The sequence below is a fragment of the Lagopus leucura genome, unplaced genomic scaffold (assembly GCF_019238085.1).
Source record: "Lagopus leucura isolate 7727_CA_CO unplaced genomic scaffold, USGS_WTPT01 Super-Scaffold_760, whole genome shotgun sequence".
Lineage (NCBI taxonomy): Eukaryota > Metazoa > Chordata > Aves > Galliformes > Phasianidae > Lagopus > Lagopus leucura.
The window spans coordinates 3,012,904-3,033,935 of NW_024962257.1; the positions used below are offsets into that span (position 1 = coordinate 3,012,904).

At 45.7% G+C, this 21,032-nt stretch overlaps 1 protein-coding gene across 1 annotated transcript; it reads right to left on the reverse strand.

Annotated features, from left to right (window-relative positions):
• Positions 1-128: 128 nt before the first annotated feature.
• Positions 129-20,468, reverse strand: SNX8 (sorting nexin 8). The gene is made up of 11 exons (XM_042864479.1): positions 20,393-20,468; positions 12,997-13,187; positions 11,509-11,626; positions 9,799-9,920; positions 9,182-9,262; positions 8,091-8,251; positions 7,596-7,728; positions 6,472-6,540; positions 5,510-5,659; positions 4,970-5,119; positions 129-4,608 (listed from the first exon to the last, which is right to left on the reverse strand). The coding sequence occupies exons 1-11, from the start codon at positions 20,448-20,450 to the stop codon at positions 4,495-4,497; spliced, it is 1,347 nt and encodes a 448-aa protein (XP_042720413.1). The 5' UTR covers positions 20,451-20,468; the 3' UTR covers positions 129-4,494.
• Positions 20,469-21,032: the final 564 nt, after the last annotated feature.

Sequence of the window (21,032 nt, forward strand, 5' to 3'; positions counted from 1 at the left end):
CCATGCTACAAAGTGCAGTGCACCCATGGTTGCAGGCTGTGCCACATGCCTGCAGCCTGTGAGCTGACAGCTCTCAGATCAGCCCAACTCAGCATGGTGGACAGTGAAATACACATAGCACTCTGCTGGAAATATCACATATGGAACTTTATAGGTCTTTTGTTTTCTTTAAACATTTTTACAAACACACGTAACAGAATCGTGGAATGTCATATAGAATCTGTAAACATTTCCAGTCTACCAGCTGTAGTAATAGGTCTTTAATTCCTGCATTTGGATAAAGTGCTTCATACATAAGGCTATTTGAGCAAAGCAAAGATACAGGATATTCCAGGCAGGCAGATTCATACCCTCTGAACAAGATTGTTTCTTCTCCTCTCCTCCCTGCAATTCTGAATCACACACATCACACAAAAAACGTCCTACTTCATCTGCTCCCTAAGCCACAGCTCAGACTTAAAGGATAGGAGTTATCTTATATTTTTTTTCTTTTTTTTTGTGCTGCACAATGACTATTTACAAAGCTTTTGATACTCACCTGTGTTTCTGACATAGCTGTATGAGTTTCTGGCTGTTCTAGTTCAGAGAATGGCTTGAGGCAAGGAAGGGAGAGAAAGTGAGCACAAAGAGGTGAGGTTGTTAGTAATGGGATGTAAAACCTCACTGCATGGTAGGAAAGGGAGTGACTGGCAGCTGATACCTCTTGTGTTATCCCAATTTATTTCCTGGTGGAAACTGTAAATCAAGAGCGAACAAATTACATTCTCTTGCTCTGGGAACGTGGATAAGAAAAGAACAAGCACAGCCCAGGCCTGCACTTGCATTTATTATGCAATCAGTTCAATCCTTTTATGAAGGTGCTTTCACCAGCACGGAGTTTTTGCTCATAAGTAGTGACTATTGCTTGTGCTGCAGGTGTGGAGACTGCTTACATCCCCAGCTAGTATTTTGTCTTTTAGGAGCAGCAAAAAGTGGAGACCATGAATTAGTCTGTAAAAATGCCAGGAACTGCACCCCTGTGTGATCAGAGTAGAAGAGTAAAAGCACGGGAATGCAGCAAGGCACTGTTGGAAACATTACAAAGAGCAGCTTTCAAAGAAGGGGGAAAGAGGAAAAGAAGCGAAGATCAAGGTTGTATTGTAAATGTAGTCATTGGGAAAGCTTTTCAACATGCAGTGTTGGTCAAAAAGCCTGAATAGTGCCAGTCACAGCTTAGAGCAGGGGTGACCTTAAGAGTGACAAAAACACATAGCCCTTCTGATAAGACATTTTTCCAGGTCCCCATTGTTTGTGACCCTGATACCTCTATGGTATTTGAGACACAGACAGAAAGACTGGAGGCCTTTTCTATCACTTATTTTAAACACGAGAGACCGTAAGCTCCAGCACTGCACAGAAAGCTTCCACTGGAGAAGGCACATTAACTCTTTGGTGCAACATCTTACAGGAGCAGCAGTACTGCGACAGGCAGCACGTGCTCTTCAGTTAGCCTCATCGTTTGCTCAGTGCTCATTGCAATCTACCCAGCTACAGCAATGGAACCAACAACTGAAGTCCTCTTCTCACCCTTGCAGACAGCAACAACAGCACACAGGCAACTCGTTCCGTCCCCTGTCCATTGGAACTAGGGTAGATAGAGAACTGAAGACAACTCGGTTGATTCCCTGCTGCATTCCTCTGGAGCAAGGACCTGGCTGCAGGTCTGACACATCTCTCAGCAGGACCAAAACAGTAAAGACATCCCTCAGGTACTGAAGTAAATATGATACTGCTGTTGGTACACTGGTCAGCCTCCCACACTGAAGGTTTGAAAATGAATGGCTGTATGAAACTCTGGACAGGAGCTTGATGGTTCGGTACGAAATGAACTCAGAGTGCCATCAGCTGTATCAGCTTTGAGGATATCAGCCTTTTGTTTTCAAAATAGCAGATGAATGAAATAAAAACAAAAGAAAAGCAAAACAAGAAAATCCCACCCCAAATCCGCTGTCCTCAAAGAGGCAACAGCTGACAACGTAATAACAAGTGTTTTCTCAAGTAACATAATTCCAGTTTCTTTAGAGGCTGTGTGGTCTGTACATATGTATAGCAGTCTGTACATCTGAACTAGAGAATTCTTGCTTGGAAGAACAGCAAACTCCATTCTTTTTGTGGGCTCTTTTGTTTTTAAAATCTGAAATTATACTTTTCAGTTAGGGGGAAGAAAAAGAAATGTTTCACTGCAGAGAACCTGCCAAGTACAAGCTCACAGAGCACACCCCAGTCAGACCAGATCTTCCACTGGAACATACAGCATTTTCTCAATTTGTCTGCTCACCACTTCAACAATCAAAGCTCAGTAAAGGAGGATGGGTACTAAGACAAAACAAGTCACTGTCTATAACCAGCCAGCAACTTCTAAAGGCAATAGGATGAAGAGCACTGAAGAATATAGTTAAATGTTTTTCACGCTTACTGCGTTCCCAGTCAAGACAAGGTCAAGCAAGGGAGGGGGGAAAAGAACCCAAACAAACCAATCCTACATCCCCCTTTTGTGACGTTCTTGAGATGATGCCTTATTTGCTATTTTACTGTAGAAACATTTCCCTCCCCAACCAGTTTTGCTCGGGTTTGCAAACAGAATCTCTTCTACATCACTTTGGAAATCTTCAGGAAAGATCTGTCACAGCCATTTCAGTTAGTGGACCAGGGCAGTGCATAGGAGGGAAGACTCAGAAGAGAGTTAACATCTGAACTGCTATAAAAAGCTCTTGAAAGTGTATTCTGAACAAGGTTGTTAAACAAGCACCCTACAGACTCCTGAAGGCCCAGCGCCCCTAAACTTCACCCACAGAAAGTGCACTTTCCCTCATACTGAGGGGGAAATGGGGATATGAAACTGGGCAAATAGCTTATCACGTTCCTCTTGAATCTAACTCGTAATTTCCACCCGGTTGAGGAAGATCTCTTGTTGCATTTAATTTTCTAAATAAAAGACATTAAAAAAAGCCTTTTGTGATGGGAAGATGTAAATCTATTTCCTGCTACTGAGGAAGTTCCCCAAAGGGAAAATACTGTAACAGTTCCAGTTTAACAGTGAGCTTTCACCCTTCATAATGTGCTTCCTTTCTACCTAGAGAAGAAAACAGTAAGAAGCCAAGTGTCAGGCTCCCCTTTGGCAGCTCGCTTGGTCCCACAAAGACAGGTTAAGGGGAGTCCTGATCACGTTGAGTTTTGCTGTATACATTTATAGTTTCTTCACTTATCACTTTCTCCAGAGAAAATTCCCCCTAAAGTAACGTGACACACAAGTTCTCCCCCTGCCATTTGCCTCAAGAGGGAAAGTCACCAGAGATACAAAGTGAGACACGGAGAATAATTAGTCCCTTTATCAGATATCATCCTGAAAACCCCATTACTGAGGGCTGTGCTATTTCTAGAGAGAAAGAACTGCCACTGCCATGGCCTTCTCTTCACACACTCCGGTGCTATCAAGAGCTGGAAAAGACAACTGCAGTAATACCCAATAAATACTGATTTCTGCTAATCCATTTTATCAGCACTGTGTCCCAGCCCACCAGCGTGACAGGATCCTTCATCTCATACTGGACAGAGGAGACACCAGCCATGGGATCACAGCTCTCCCACAGTCCCAAACAGCCACTCAGCAGGTGGATGTCAGAACCTCCAGGAGAAATTAGACATGCTCTGCTGTAGCTGTCCAGCTTGGATAACACAAGTAGATTACAATTAAGGAGTGTCTCATTCAATTATATTCCCATTTATGCCGGGCAAACTCCTCTAGGTTCCCCAACCCAGTCATCCTTGGCCCAGGACCGAATCAGATGAGCAAGTCCCCAGGCTGCCCTGCCACCACAAACTGAATCAATACTGACACACAGTGCTGAGCCTCCATGGGAAAACAGCTGTGCTACAGCAGCAGGGCCCTGCACCCATCCAGCTTAGTGAACCCAGACACTTTGCTCATATATTTTGCTTTAAGGTTTAACAATAACAATTCAAATCCAGCCAACTACCTACGGGATGGCTTTCAGCTTTCCTTTTCTCCATATGCCCGTAACACAGGCCCCTCCCAAACTTTAAAGGAAATCCATATCTCCTCTATGAGCAAGTGCTTCAGATATCCTGTCCATCTCAGCACTTCAGAAGCTTCTCAGCATGTCTGCAGATAAGCCTTCTCGGAGGACAGTTAGTACACAGTGCAGAGGCATCAGCAATAACACTGCAGCACCTACTGCACCATGCTACATCCTGACCCCACCTGCAAGATAACGAAAAATCAGCTCTGCCCTAGAGCATTCCAAAATTAAGTGTCTTTTTATCTGTATGTTCTGCCCCACATCCAGTCTGTCTAAACCAGAGAGCAGCTCAAAGCAGCAGTATTTAAAAAGGAAAAAAAAAAAAGCTGTTTGGAGGATTCATTCTAACATCTGGAGGTAGAGGTCCGACCCCTCCCTTGATTGCACTTCTTGCTCACGGTAGGTGCTCGGAGTATTAATTGGAAAAGAAGTTTCCATCTGGAGGTGACAGTGGTGGAGTTGGCATATTGCTCGATCCCACAAATAGGCAGCTCAACTTCGGCTTCAATTCGTTCCAAACTTTACTCATCTGGGAGTAGAAAGGGAGAGGACACAAGCAGGAGAACGAGGTAAGGTAGGAATTCACCACTCTGTATTTTAGCAGCAGTTTCAAGATACCCAACAGCACAACACATGGAGAAGTCCAGTGTACCCAGAGCATCTCTTCTAGATGGTGCTATAATGACTGAACAGAAATCTTTCTTCAAAAAGGCTTACAGGCGAGCCTTGATCCTCACCCTTCATTGAAAATACCTCAGGTGACTTCTTAATAAGTAATGAAAAATCCCATCTGAATTGATCATTAGAGGAGGAAGACCCACAGGAGAAAACAAATCAGTTCAAAATTTTCATTGTGTTTTGGGAAAAAGGGCATAGGTCAAGGAACTCACCTCTTTGTGGCCCTGGATCTGGGAATTGACAAAGGCCCCCAAGATGTGAGATGTGAGAGGCAGATAGATATGGATGAGCTGTGTCTCCTGGTGCAGGCAATACAAAGAGAAGTAATTCCGAAGCTCCATAGTTAGGATGGCATTCTCTTGCTGAAAGAGAAGGAATTCAGTGAAACACAATGCCAGGAAGACAGTGCCAAGGAGATCCATTTGCAGCAGGAGAAAACAGCATTCCTCACCACCTGGCAATTCAAACACACAACAGGAACCCAAAAAGGCAGCGCCTGCGCTCACATGACATGACAGCAACTGCACTTTCCATCACACAGAATATTGCTTTCCTCATCTCCTGAAAACGTCACGTTGCCAGAGAACCAGTAATAAGTCCTGGTAAATAACTGAGGAAAACAAACGTGTTATCCTTGTAGCACAGCAGATAGCTCAAATGACTCAGGTAGCAGATACATTTCCAGGCTAATGGCTCTTTGCAGATATGACTGAGCTGTGCCACTCTTTGCTTTCCCCATGCATCTGCACTACCTCCACAATTCGAGATTCCAGTTGCTCCACTGATTCTGGTTCTTTGTTCTGCACAGTGGCACTCATCATCTGCTTCTTCATCATGCTGTACTTATGCAGTGCTCGCTGGTGCTTGTGCAGTACTCCCTTCTCATGTCTTTCACACAGGTCCTTTATAGAGGAAAAGAAGCAAATAAAAAGTAGGTTCTGAGTGGAAGCAAGGCATAGTGCAAAGGGACAGCAAGCAGGCAAGCCATTTACATCAGGAACATAAAAGACAGTCATGCTTTATGCTATTTCTATGCTGCAGATATTTTTTTTTTCTTCTTAGGAGGGTAAAAACGTTAGCTAAGAATTCAAGAAACAGAAGTGCCACTTAAGCTCAGTGGCACAGGTCCAAGCAATCTAGAACACCACTTTGGCCAACATTTTGGATCTTATCAGACCACTTATCTTCCATGACCTTCTCAATATTAAGTGCTGGCAATTAACTGTAGCAATAGCTTCCCAGTGCCCTTCTATTTCAGTCCCAGCATGCGAATGTCAGGAGAGGCTGCCAAGTACAGTTCCACTAGGTGCTTCTAAAAGAAGTGCCTTCGACTGAGAGATTGATATTAAAACAATTCTTTTGTTTGTAGCTGAGCTCACAAATTGTCTCCACTGACAGAACATCTCATTCACTGGTTTGACTCGAAAGCAGTCAAATCTGGAAAAAGGTTGGCTGACCCACGCAATTCAAGCAGTCAGATTTCTGAGTTCCTCCCAGATGTGTTTGCCATTTGGCAACATCTCATCACAGGAAAAGCTGATCAGTAAGCTATGCAGCTAACTAAGGCTAACAGCCACTCCCACCCCTCTGCCACATCCGCTCTGTGCCTCCAAACTGCCCTCCCAGACACTTTTCCATCTCATTGGCATCACACCCTCTGAAGAGCACAAGCTCTAAACAACTTTTTCACTGGCAGAAGAACGGCAAAGCTCACTTTATAGGACTGGAGTAAATCCAGGAAAAGGTTCAGCTTCTCCACCACATCATTCTCTTCCTGTTTACCCTAGAAAACAAGGAAAAAGTACATTTTACGTAAGCCTACCAAGCACCAACATCAGAGTTCTTCAAATCCTTACCCCATGCAGGCCCTCCACAGTACTCCCTAGGGCATATCAGTGCTTACACAACTGCATCAGAAACCTTTCAGACGTAACAGTAGTGCTCAGTCTCCAGCACGCAGAACAAAAACCTGAACTGGAGTGAGAACAGCTATTCCAACTGACTGATTATTACAACCAGAGCAGTCAGTTTCCCAGCGCTGTGTGCCAGGCCTTTCAACTCTCTCTGCCTCAAAATTTGTTTTTGTAGACTCCTCCAATTTTTGACTTTCCTTCTTATAAGATTATTAATCTGTTAAATCTATAAATACCTGCATATTTCCCGTAACAGTTTGTGCATCAGAAAGCATAAATGAGACACCAAGCTAAATTTGACAACTTTTTTTTTCCCCCTTTTACTAAACAGTGCCTTTTCTTCCCGTGTCAGTAGAGCTCTCTGGAACAAACTGGAGAAAAAGAGCTGGTCTGACTGATCTATAAAAGCACACTGAATATTTTAACACACTAAGATGAGAAGACAAAACTATTACTTTGCTTCCCAGACTGTCACGATCTCACACTGCTCTGTCAGTACCACACTGCACATTCACACAAGGCACTTCTGTCTGAATGATTCTCATGTTTTGTCTAAGTAACACGAACGTCAAAATTTGATTCAGAGGTTCTGGATTCTCTGCAGCAGGTAAATCACACAGAACACAGGCCTTCTGGACAGCTCAGTACAGCAACACAACTGCACTTGTCTGATAACCACCTGAAAGGAAAAAAGAAAGCAGGCTTTTCCCTCCTTTCCTTTCTTCCCCCATTCAAACAGCCAGCTCTTTCATTCACACCTGAACAAGCAGGCTGGTGGCTGAGGATGCAAGCTTGGATTACAATCTCCCTTTTAACTTTTTAAATGTCTACACCTGTAGAGCTCACGATTCAAGATGAAACATAAGACAGCCATGCACCTTCCTCATTATACAGAAAGGAACATACAGAAAAAAAATGAACTCACCTGCTGCACAGCTTTATCTGCCAGAAGTGCAAATTCAACAGACAGACCCTTCAAGGCCTGTTTCAAAGTCCCCCACGTGTTATTATTCAAAGCAGCCCAGGAAGGAAGAGGTGTAGTGTCTGAGCCCAAAGCACTAGGAGAACAGAATTAATGATTAAGTTTAGGAAACAAACTCCACTTGGTAGGTGCACTAGTTTGCAGAAAGCAGCTCAGAATTTCAAAGAGCTCACAGCACAGAGGTACTAGTGCACAGTCACAGACACGCTGCCAAGTATATTCTGGAAGGAGAGACTATTGCTATTTATCTCTGTTGGTCTATGGAACGCAGCACAGGTTTTCTTCTTTTTCAGTTAGGAGAACTTGATTAGGGCATGCAGCATGCATTCAAACACACACTCTCACTAGACCGTTTGCAAGTAAATCTCACAACAGCCTTCAGTTCCAAAGCAACAGGAGAAGCGTTCACATGAGCAAATCTTCTTCCACCCAGCCTACCTTAGTTCCTTCCCAAATATGAGGAGATCTGAGGCGTTATCAATGGCTCGAGATGCTATCCTCTCTGCACGGTCCCGGAGCTTGTAGAAGCTGTTATAAATATTCCGGATGAGCTCCCTGCTGGCAGCAAACTGGGCCTGTATGTCAGCTGGGAGGAAGTCCTGAAGAGGCACAAGGGAGGTTACTAGTGGGTACATGAGAGGCATTCACATATCACAGCCGCAGGCGCACCAGACAGTTAGGAGAGAGACAAACACCTCTGGCACTCTCTCCCTCCGTGCTGTGACAACCCTGGAGAGATCAGGGTTATAATTAGGATATATAATTTTAAAAATTAGGATGATAATTTAGATATACATGTCAGATGTCACACAAACACCCCCAAATCTCAAAGGCAGAAAGAGGTTCAAATACAGATACCAAAATGCACAACTCTACTACACAGAGCAGGAACTGGGAGGTTTCCAGTTCAACGATTCTGATCAGAAGCTACTAATAGCTGCCAGCACTGCTAAGGTGAGCACGTACTCAGAGTTCAAATAAGTTCTTTCTGACCTGTGCATCACCAGTAGAGCCTCAATTAAGCTTCAATTGCAAAACCTTCTGCTAGCAGTACCTGAACCTGAACAACCACTTCAAAATTGCTCAATGAACAGTAAATGTATACTTAGAGTTCACCACAGCACTGATCACTGGGATAAAGAGATCAATGCAGAACTTCCACCTGACTTCTCTAAAGCAATCCAAATTACTCTCCCACAGTGAGAAATACAGAAGGATGACTCGAACACAAGAGGACATCGGTCTAGATATTAGCTCTTAAATCCTGTTATGCAAGCATTTACTAAAAATCGGGTTCAGAGCAGGATTTGTTGTCTCATGTTCACAAACCAGCATTTAGGTAGAACTATCAGGCTCAAATATTTATTTCTGTTTCCTAAGAAATTAGGAGTCTGAAAGTCCTTCCAAATCTGGAAACAGCTCTCTCCTTGCTAAGGGCTCTACCACCAAACAAACACCAGAACTGATCCACCTGGAGAAGAGAGACATTTAAATCAGCATTAAACGAGGTAAGCAATGTGCATACATACCTTGGCCTGGGTGGCCAATCTGCAGGTCAGAAATTCATCTCCCACTCCCTGCACCAACTCTCTTAGTTTATTCTGTACATCCTAAAGGAGACACAGTTCTTTCATGCTCATTTGATTCTAAGGAAAGTCAGCCTACACAGGACTCTCACATTATAATAGTAAGTCACAATTTATCAGATTGAGCTTTTTTCAGGCTAAGTTTAGTTCGAGGGGAATTGCCATCAGTATTCTCCTAATAACAGTTACCATTTTCAAAATATTGCATTCCTGGCTTCAAATGAACTTGCATTCCACTTCTCAGCTACAGAAATATCATATAATTATTACAGAACTACAGAATGCCTTATGTTGGAAGTGACCTGAAGGATCATCAAATTTCAACTCCCCCATCACCAGCAGGGGCACCAACACCCAGACCTGGCACTTGATCAGGCTGCCCAGGGCCCCATCCAGCCTGGTCTTGAACAGCTCCAGGGATGGAGCACCCACAGCCTCTCTGGCTGAGAGAAAATGTTAGAGAGCAACAACACGTAGGTCAAAAACAACTCTGAACTCTGCTCAGGAGAGCAGTGACAGGAAGGTGTGCAAACTGAGTTTTATCACCAACAAATACTCACTGAGCCACTGAATGACAGAAAGAGCTTCAAGAGCACATCTTCTGAGAAGGGGGGATGTCGAGCCACCAGGTTTATGAAGCGCTTCAGAGCTCTCCTCCTTGATTCTATGAATTCTCGATCGGCTGCAGGAAGGAGCACCAAATTTCAATTAACAGAGTACAAAATTACAGTTGCTCAGAAAGAAAAAAATAAAAATAAAACATTCTGTCCAGTAATTTCCTCAGTAATATTCCAAGGTAATAACCTTGCCAAAGCACTTGAAGAAAACCAAAGAATGGTTCAACTATTCCCTCAAGTGATGCTTCATACCTTACCGAAATATCCTGCATATATATTCACGTGTTTATTTCCACAGGACAGGTCAAGCAAGCAGGTTAAACAACTGATTCTAAGACCAGAAACCTCTACTTACAAAGAAAAGGTTGGGTTTATTCAGCTGCTTTGCCAATATCTGCGCTTATCTTTTTCCCACAGTAATGAAAGTGCCCTGAAAATCTACATTTCAACCTGCAGTACATCCACCCAAAGGCCTTCCTTGTCCAACTGGAAGGAGTTCAGCTCATCTTCCTTCCCAAAACAGGAAGGGTTTCAGTCTGGTGGCAATGCAGTAAGGCTGCACATCAGAGATCCCAGCACCTTTGCAGGAAAGGTGAAAAAAATCAACTAAAATAAATCTGAAGGAGTAGAAAGTAACATCACTTTCTGCCTTAAAGTTTTGGACTACATCAGGACTGTTCTACTAGCATTTGTTCCCATTTCTTTTGAGACATCTCACATGTATGAGAAGAAACGCTCCAGTGAACACAAAGAAATATCAACACATCAGAAATGCTAGGAAATACAAACAGACAGGTTTTATGTATTGGAAACATCTTTCAAGCATCTTGTCTCTGCTAAGATAGATCAGAAAGGTCACTTTGTTTATAGGTGTTGCATGAAGCAGAAATCCTGGAAGTCCCAGCAGAGAGCACTAAATCAGACCAACTTCAAAGATTAGTTTTCACAACCCCGAAAGAAAGATCATTTCAGCTTGCACTCCATTGTAAAGAGTGACCATTGGAAGTTCCCAATAATGTTATTTTGCTTGGTTCTGGCTCACTACAAACCCATTTATCAGCTCCTTTTTACTGTAGCAATACATGGACTCCTCAACTAAAATCAACTATTTACTGAAACATTTTAAACTTAGCAGCAGGGGCAGGAGACAAGGCAGTGAAAAGCACATCCTTCCGCAGATGAAGCGAAAAACAAGATAGGATCTTATACAGTTGTGCAACATTTTAACAGAAGTTTGAAAACTGTGCCTACAAAAACGTCAGAGGAGCTTTGATACACCTTTTGTTTTGGGTTACTTCATTGGTTTCTAAGAGCTACAGCACACTTGAGTGAAATGGCATCGATTCCAGCCTTTTTTTTTTTTCCTTTCTAACCTTAAGCAGATTGACAAGCTCCTTATAACAGGAAAAAAAAAAAATCAAGAGGGAAATGGTCACTTCAAGGCACTTGGTTAATCTGCAAGAAGGACACCTTTGTGTAGGTAAGCTCAAAGCGTGGTTAATGTTGCCATAAGGCTTCTGTGTGAGGAACGCTTCCTGCTGAAGCTGTTCACTTAGCATCACCAGGCTGCCAGTCCTGAACTGAGCTCTTTCAATGATTTCCAGTGATATCACCTCGATCACGCTCACACAACAAAACAAAGACCCAGGTTACCTCCCAGCATCCTCTTTGGTGGAAGTGCTGGCACCATTCGATACGGGAACTTCTGCAGCAGCATCTCATGGAACACCACAAAATCATTGTAGCGCCTGTAGACCGAGCATTTGAATCTCTGCAATGGAGGAAGAGAGAAATAACAACTTGAAATCAATCCATCAATCCAGGCTGGACAATCAGCAGCGCTTCCACAACTTCCTAACATAAGCTGTAGAAAGGAAAGGAAAATCACACCCAGATTGAACAGAAATGAAATATTCCTCATTTCTAGGGGCTCGTGGTAGGAAGGTGGTAGAAAATACTGCACTGGAACAGCTTGTAAGGAAGACTACTACAACTCTATGTTTTCTCATCACTTTTGCTCTGCAATCACCCACCACTTCAGTGGCACTATGCATTTTCAGAAGTAAGGAGGCAGATAACTGGAGCACAACAGGAACAGCCCCTAGGGCCTCCCTTGGTCTGATTTGAAATCTGATGCTGATTTGCATTGCAGTTCCTTGATGAAGATCAAGGGCAAGTTATTCTACTTCCTGCAGAAGCATCTACAGCTAGAACTGAGAGGGATGAGAGCAACTGAGATGAATTGGTAATGGATTCCTAAATTCAAAACCTAGAGAGAACCAGCAGAGTCCTTTAGACCAGTATCTTGCAGTCATGGGCTAAAAACACTGCATCCTCAAGAGGCCACAAACATTCACTCTGTTGCCATTTCTCCCATACAACAATCTTTGATGATCTTCCAGACATTAATCTAAAGCCATAAACGTCACCACAAATAAGTGATGCCAAATATGTACAGCAGTTCAATTGCTGCTCAGTAACTGTTGTTTTTTTTTTGTGGCCTAGGACATGCAAATTGCTCACAGTCTACTTGGAATAGATTACTCTGTTGAAAAAAGCTACCCAGTCTACTGGAGAGCTGTATCACCGTCCAATCCGTATAAAGGAAGAGATACATCAACTTGAGTGTTTGCCAACCCCACAGTCAGAAGCTACAGGTCAGGATTAGAACAACTAAACTGGAAATGAATGGCCCCGACTCTGCAGAAGGATTTTTTGTTTCTGTAACTTTTCTGTTCATTAAGGATTTCAGTTTAGCACCTGCCAATATCATTTCTTCACAACTTCTAAATAGCCTGAAACACAGGATAATGGAATAGTTGGTTTTTCAGTGTTATACATCTGGTTTTGTACAGAGCTCGCGTTGCAGGTGTGTCTGGTTAGCCAGTAACCTGAATATTACCCAGTGACTTTGCAAAACTAGCTGACGGTGCATCAGACCTCAGCTAAGAAGCCGTGCCACACTGCAGAAGCACTTGTCAAGAAAGTATAAGCCAGTGCATTGAAACCCACCCCATCCACCCAGCCTACTCAAAGCAGCATCATCCCACAGAGCAACTCAGACAGAACTTTGCCAAAAGCAAGTGCACAGAGATCCTCAGAGGACATGGCCTCACTGAAACCAATGCTTGCTCACGTTACCTTGCTGGAAACTTCGTATTCCACATGTTTCAGAAAAAGGCCTTTCTTCTCAGGTATGAGCTCCACCTGCACGCTATCCTTGCTCAATAGCTCTTGCAAGGTGTGGGGAAGCAGCAGTGGATTTCCTGGGGGTGCCTGCATTAGGAATTGTTCCGGTTCCCGCGTTTCATTTACTGGAGGCTTTGCAAAATCTGAAAGGCAAAAGGGGATAAAACAAGCTGTCCAACAGATCTCGAGATGATACAGCAAAGGGAGACTTCAAGTATTCCGTTCCCTCTCTCAGAGTTCCCACAGTGGTGCAACACCACCACAAGAGCACTCGAGCCACTCCTCCCCCAGGAGGCTCTGCTACTTCCCACACGTTGGAGACCTCGGTGCCTCCCTCTGCACTACACCCAGAAGCACCACCAATTATATCGAGTCAGGAAGCCATCTCTACTGAGCAGAAGAATCACGGGCCAAATCCATGCCGTGATTCAGCTCGGAGGCCTGTGTTTCCTGTCTGTCCAGCTCCCACCACAGCAGGATCTGCCAAAATGAATGAAGCCCTGGCTCAGCACTTTTGGATCCTGCCTAGAACAAATCGTGGAAGTAAAGAAAATGTGTTATTTTACTGCTCTGCAGAAAGTTATTACATTCATTGCACATACCATTACAAAGGAAAGAGACACTTTGTTTGACATTGCTATATTAAATTGTATGACAGTGTGCTGGAGCGTGCATGACTTGCAGTAATTTACTATGTCAGTATGTTTAAGTTCAATAGCAGCAGGAAACAGATCCTAGCAATGTTTATCAACCCCAGAGTTCCTCTATCTCAGCAAGCTCAGGCAAAATCTTACAAATGCATGAACTCTATTGCTTGTAGATAAACCCATCCTGTTTGGTTTTTATTTTGTTGAGTTTGGGTTGTTTTGTTTTGTTTTCCCCACACACTGAATTCAGTCATAGCTGGGCAGCTTCGGTCTGAGAGATCCTAACTAACTCACAGCAAGATGCAAAAAGGAAACAAAGTGGCTGTAACAGTATGGCCATGAAGAGGGCACACCAAAGGGAGAAGGAGGAAGATTCCGAGTGCTCTCTTCTTTCTGAATGACCAAACTGAAGTCCACTCTCTGAATTTGACTTTGTAACTGTATGTTACATGATTGTAAAGCAAGCTCACATTCTTCTGCAAAGCAATTTTTTTTTCTACCCATTTTACACAGAGGAGAAGACAGAAAATATGGATATAATCCTGGAATCTATCCAACCCACACCTGGGTTCTGCTCTCCTGTCTGGAACAGACGAGCTGCTTCCTCTCCAAAGACGTCTGTCTAAGAGATATGGTGAGCAAGCTTTTTTTTACAAAGCAAGTTGAATCCACTAATGAAAAACTGCTTAAAGCTGTGGAGTATTAACCATTCCCTCACTGCAAGTGTGTGGAAGTTGCAGCCCTTTTTAAACACATCTAAAATGTTGGCAGCTCAAGACTACAGTAATTACAGCAGCAAGAATCCTCCCTGCAAGCTTTGATACATAGTTGAAAAGGTTGGTATCTGCCTTAGAGGTTCCTTCAAGACGACACAGATTCATAACCTCAACTTGAAAGCCCCGATCTTCTCCTAAGGGTTTCCCACCTGTTCTGGCTCTGGAAAATGGAGAAAGCAGGCAACCTCCAACTCCTTAGATATGCAGCTTCAGTCTTTGTTCTGTAGAAGGGCTCAAAGAGTCCAACCCAAACCCAGGACAGATGACCTTACCCCACACGTCTTGTCAGGCTTCGGATTCCTGCTAACATGACTCAGAGAAGCAAGTCTTAACACCTGCACTTTAATTGAATAATCACCTGTTAACCCCACCTCCAAAGAGCTTCTAAAAGTTCCAGTTAATTGCCAGAAGTCTGTTGTAAAAATACAAGCTAATTCAAGCTGATATAGGACTCTGCTAGATAAAGAGTTAATATAGCTATACTACATTTCAAACAGATGCTGAACTGAGAAGGAAAGGAAGGGGAAGAAAAAGAACTCAAGACGCAGAGAGTAAAGCAAATTATTTCCTAGTGTAATAAAACCTTCCCACCTAATATCTGACTGTGCTGCAGGGTATCAGCAGCCGTGCTACCAAGAGGAAGCATCGAAAACACACAGAGAGCACTATGAAAAGCACAAGGCAGCCTCGCTTCTGGAGCAGCGGCTCTCCAGCTGTTCGCCCTGGTAATTCATGGTGGAATTGCTCACTCGCACGACTGAAACGCAACGTGACGCAGGAGGTTCGGTTATTTCTGCCATGCAGGCACACATGCTTAAACAGATTTCCACGGTCCTCTGTTGCTCAACCACTGGCTCACATTTCAGAGGAAGTCACAGCAAACCGGTCTCCCAAAGAGGAGCTGGTCCAAACACAACCCACCTCTTCTGAGAGCAGCACAGATCTGCACCCTCCTGCTGCCCATTGAGCCTCTCTGCCTGCCTTTCATTGCCCTGCTGGCCAGCTGCGATTCCATGGCACCCACTGCTCCCTGATCAGGGGCTCAGCACCAGCCGATGAGCTACTGCAGCCCTGGTGGGAACAGATCTGGACTACAAGAAAGGATTTAAAGAGGAAATACTGAAGGCTTCACGGCTATCCTTCAAGTCCCTGGATCTGCTGCAGGACTCAAACTGTGCACCACCTGATATTGAGAAGGACTCCCATGTTTACCACAGTGAACCCCACACAGAGATCAAGACATGACGTTCCTTCACTTCAAATACTTTGCCAAGTTATTCCCTAAATTTGTGCTCTAAGACTCATCTACAGGAAATACCTTCTCTTTATCAGTGCATCCGGCTCTTCCCGAAACGCTCTGTAGCTTCTCTACATCCCACCTTGTCTAAATCATACAAATCAGATAACTGTACAGAGTCATTACACTTTTAATTAATAACATGTCTTTCATATTAGCAGGACAGCTAGCCAACACAAACGTGCATCCTCAAACACTGGTCTGAGAACACGACGGTTACTTTGGAGCTGTTAACTTGTTCCAGAAAGCACCACTCCAGCATTAACATTAACCCTGCAGAACAACACACTGCAAGCATTCAGCAGCCCATCCTTCGCCCTGCTTACTGAAGAGTCAATTCACAAACAGCCTGGAGAGCCCCAGCCAGAAACGGTGGATAATACAGGCCAGGCATGGTGGATAATAGTGGGAACTCATTGGTATGAGCTCCTGCGTTCAAGCAATAAAAGGATTTACACGCACGGTAACAAAACACTTAATGCTTCCCATCACGCGCTCTGCTGGAGAACAGCTAATTTTGAAACGTTCCCTTTCATCTCAGATCATCATCTAGCAAAGTTTATATACGTAGAGCTGTAAATGAATACAGGAATGAGGTAGGGAATGGTACCCCGGAACACAGGGAAGCCGATAAAATGAAATGAGCTCTTTGTGCAAGCTATCTCTCAGCCACAGCAGAGCTTTTCAATCTGTTGTCGATAAGACACAGGGAAGCAGCTTGGGGTAACTGAAAACAATTTGATATCAAAATTAGAAGGAATGCACATATGCATACATATACAAACAGGCAGAGAGCAAAGAGACAAGAAGTGGAAGCTTAAAGAAGCGTTTAAAGCACAGCCCAGTTTTTGTTTGCTTCTGAAAGAGAAGAGCTGCAGTAACTGCTGCCCTGTAGGTCTGGTAGCCCTTGGGCTGAAAGTGCACAGGGAACAAAATGGAAAGCTGTGCCCTTCCACGCCATGCATTTCAGGCTCCAGTCAGCACCCAGAACTCACCACTCCATCCCATACCAGCAGCCTCCAAGCCACCCTACAACACACCCTGCACAGCTGTGCCCATCTCTCCTCCCTGCTGGACTGCAGACAGCCAAAGCTGGAGGGCTTCCCTCTGGATTGCAGCTGACTGCCACACGCTGCTCTTTATCAAACTCAGGTGCTAATCCACTGAATGTATGAGACAGCTTAAGTAGAAGGTGCCATGGAATCACTGGTTGCATGTGTAGCGGTCTGACTGTAAGGAGAAAGGAATGTTAAAGAGAGGAATGCCTTCAGGAAAAGTAACTGCTTCCTTGCTGTTATCACAGCCACGGCCTCGGGGGCACAAGGCAGCAACTATCAGAAACAGAGCCCCAGCAGTGTGTATTTCTGTGTGCTGACACCTCACATTTCCACCTGGCAAAAAATGCAGGCTCCACCATGAGCTCCTGGGCAAGGCACACTTACCAGCAATCAGGCATCAGCACTTTCCTTCTGCCTTCTCATGAGAAGCCTCGGGAGTTGTGGAAATGCCTTTCCCCCAGCTGTGCTCAACACATTCCTCCCTGGTCTGAGAATTCTCTTCCAGTGTCCATCCCAGCCCCTCCAAGAGCACACCGTGCCACTACAGCATTAACTCCCTTCCTTTTTATTTTTCATTATGCTTACACAATCTGAAATCCCCTGAAAACTAAAAAAGAAAAAACAGAAGTTCTAGGGGACAAAAAAAAAAAAAAAAAAAAAAAAACCACCTTTCTTCTTAAGGCTTCAGATATTTTTAAGACTGAGACAACAGTACGCAACTCAGTTGTTTCTGTATTTCAAAGGAACTTTAAACCACATCATTCTTACTGGGAAAGGAAAAAGCTGAAAGAATCAGCCTACTTTGTCCAATAACAATGATCCACAGATCTGTAGGTATAAGGAAAGTTTCACTGATTAACAGATGGTGCAGCTGCAGACCAACAATTTGGTTGTAAATCCATGCTGCCCGCTGCCAAAACAAGACAAGATTATAAGTATGCTATCAGAAATGAGACACGGGAACACAGGCTCCAACATTTTACTTTCCTCCTTAAATTCTCCAGCTCCCTCACTCTGGATATCAAGCACATGCTCTGCGCTGGCTGCTCTGCGCTGGTTTTTTCCTCTGTTTTGAGGGCTTGGGGGCAGGCTCTGTTGTTTGGTTGGTTTTTGTTTGATTCTCCAACTAAAATTTAAATTGCTGCTCGGTATTTGGTGCAAGAAAAGCAGCAGTGTAACAGCTCAAAGATAGTCAAGTGAGGTTCTCTAAGCTTCATTTAATAACCGGTTAAGTGCCAGCATTTCTGCATTCCCCTACAGCCATAGGTCTCTAACTGCTTATCACAATCACACTACAGCAGGAGGGAAAAAAAAAAGAGAAAAAGCAAGTTATCTCCTTCCAATATCACAGAGTAAATCTGTATGCCAGACCAGAGAACCAACTTGGAGCTTTGCGCCCTGCTCTTGTAACCATGCTGTTAGATCAAGTGAATTAATTAAGTAATTTCCCAATCTGGGAACACAAGGAACGCATTTCATCTCCCAGTCAGCTGCAGAGTGGAGCTGCAGCAGACACAGAGCGGGATGGAGCTACAAATGTTGAAGAAGTAACAGGATTAAGGGGGAAAATCCATGGAGGAATTTTCACAAAGACTACAGAGATAAAAGCCAACCCGGCTAGGACAGCCTTCAGCTCCCAGTGGAGGCCTGAACTTTTCTCCATCTTCACACCCAGCTCTAACAAAGATGTGTGGAAGTGTGAAAATTGAGACCTAACTAACAAGAACAGATGCAACCATTCTGCAGGAGTTTGCTTGCAGGAAGCCATGAGCCATTGCTACGTCCCATACAAATTCACACACAAGTCTTATACAGGGAGAGTTTATTTTAACCATAAAACTGCCAAATTTCCACAAACACCCCTGTCCAAGGAGACCCTGTCAGAAGTTATCTTCTGCTTTGCAAAACTCAATCCAAGTATTTAAGCACTGCCACTCCAGCCACACCAGTCTCTGGATGGTCTTTTTACTCTTCTTTTTTAATATATTTTTAACAAGTTCATCCATTGTATCGAAATGCTCCCATCCTTTTGTACCAACTCCCTTTCTAACTGCCACGTTGCCCTCCATCGCTCATGCCAACCCACTAAAGCTTGGTGGTTCCGAGGGAAAACAGAGCAGTTCCACTCAAACTCTGCTATCTGCAGTGGGAGCAGCCTTCCCCACCAAGCCTTGGTGACAGCACACACAGCTGAAGATCTACCATCAGAAGGGAAGGGGCAGCCCCCATCCCAGCCAGCACAGCCGCATGAGCTCTCTGCGATCACTGCAAAACAGATTCAAAGGGGAGCAAGAGCCAAAAAAAATTTCAGAAGATCAATACAAGCAAGTCAACAGAAACGACTTCATATACCAACCATTGATTTTTTTTTTTCTTTCCGTTTTTATTGCTTTAAGATACTTCTAATCCTGCAAATCAAAGAATTTGCGTGCCCTGGTCCTGCCAGAACTCCCACTGACAAACTGCTGCTCCCTGAAGAAGTTCAGAATGGCCGCTGGCCTCCCGAGATCTCCGATCCCAAACCAGAACGCTACAAACTAAACAGATACCTCCTTTCACAGCATACTCCTCTTCCACTGCAATCATCAGACGCTCACTCCGTGTTCACAACGTAACCTTTTCCCAAATAAAGCCACATTTTCTAGGGCTGAGCGGAGCAGTTCAGGACCTCCGCCTCACCCTGCCGAGCTCCGGGAGCTGACGCAGAACTGCACAGATGTACCTGGGGGAGCTCTCTCTTTGACACAGTAGGACATTTTTTCCACCAAGGCTGCTGCTCAAAGTCCCAATATCTTACATCAGCCCTGGACAGAAATATTCCAAAATAACGTATTGATTTACGAACCCGTGACGGGCACCAAGAGCACTAGAGGCCCATCAGCACAATCCTCAGTGCGGTCTCCGCTTCGATTCCAAGCGCACCGCTCTCCCCTGCGCACACAGCGCTCACTTGTAACCCCTCCTTCCAGAGGACGGGAGCAAAAAGCTCTCAAGGCAGCGCTCCGGAGCAGCGCCGTGCGGTGACACCGCGCCTCCCGGCCCCCCGTGCCCGGGATCGGCCCCGCGATGGGCGCAGCGCAGAGAGGCGCCAAAGCCTCGGACGCAGCACGCAGCGAGCGGCTCCGGGCGAAATAAAGTCACCGTGGCAGCGCCCGGCCGCGTGGCTCTAAGCGAGGCGGCGCCCCGCGCTGCTCCGCTCCCCGCCCGCCTACCAGCAGAAGGGCTCGATTAACACGGCGCTCCGGCCGCCCCCCGCAGCCCCGACGGGCGCTCCTCCGCCCCGAACCGAGCGGGACGCAGCTCCGCTGCGCCCACCGCGCGTTTCCCACCCGCGGAGCGGAGCCGCCCCTCGCCGAGCCAACGGCGGGCGCCGCCCAGAGAACCCAACCGGCGCCGGGTCCAGCCGAGCGGCCGCCGCCCCGGGCAGAGAAGGGGAAGGCGGCCGCGTTTTACCTCAGGTTTCGGCGGAGGCACCAGCCCTGACTGCCCACCCCGTAGGACCCCGTCGCCCTCCCCGAGCCGGCGGCGCTTAGGAAAGGCCCCGCGGCGCCGACCGCAGCCGCCCCGTACCTGTGCCGACACCCGCGCTGCCCGCGGACGGGTCTCCGTCCATCGCGGCCGCAGTCATGTGAGGCCGCGGCCCGGCGGGCGCCCTCCCCTTCCTCCGCAGCGCCCGCCTGTCAGCGCGGGCGGGGCCGGGTCGGGCCGGGAGGGGGGCGGCGGCGGCGGCGGGGCGCGTGGCAGCGCGGTGCCGGAGTCCTTCGGGTTGGAGAACTGCTGCGAGAGCCGCAACCGAGCGCCACAACGCCGCGCCTCTGCTGAGGTGACCGCGCCGCTCTACGAGCAGCGGTACCAGTGCAGCACCGCTCAGTCTGAGAATACTCGTCTGCTATCCAACCCGTGCCTCCCCTGGCACGGTTTGAGGCCATCCCGTCCTATCAGAGAGGCTCCTCTTGTGTCGGATGTGGGAAGAAGCTTTGGGATTCCACATTCCTACCTGTGATCTCACTCCTGACCTCAATGTAAATGACCCAGCGTTGGCAGTGTGGGGGTTCATGGGTGTAACATAGCCCTGATGCTGGAATCAGACTATATTTTTTTTTTTCCTCTGAAAACTGAAGAAGATGGTTGTAAGACCATCCAGGCACACAGTGACAGGGAGAGCAGGCCGTGCTTCACAGCTCCTGGCAGACGAGATGCACCAACACAA

Bases quoted from the DNA above. Each gene is read 5' to 3' on its own strand.
- SNX8 (XM_042864479.1), bottom strand. From the start codon at position 20,450: ATGACTGCGGCCGCGATGGACGGAGACCCGTCCGCGGGCAGCGCGGGT. The intron at 9,921-11,508 runs GTAACCTGGGTC...TCCTTCCTGCAG, and splicing joins ACCAAAGAGGATGCTGGGAG to CCGATCGAGAATTCATAGAA. The intron at 9,263-9,798 runs GTGAGTATTTGT...TGTCTCCTTTAG, and splicing joins TTCTGTCATTCAGTGGCTCA to GATGTACAGAATAAACTAAG.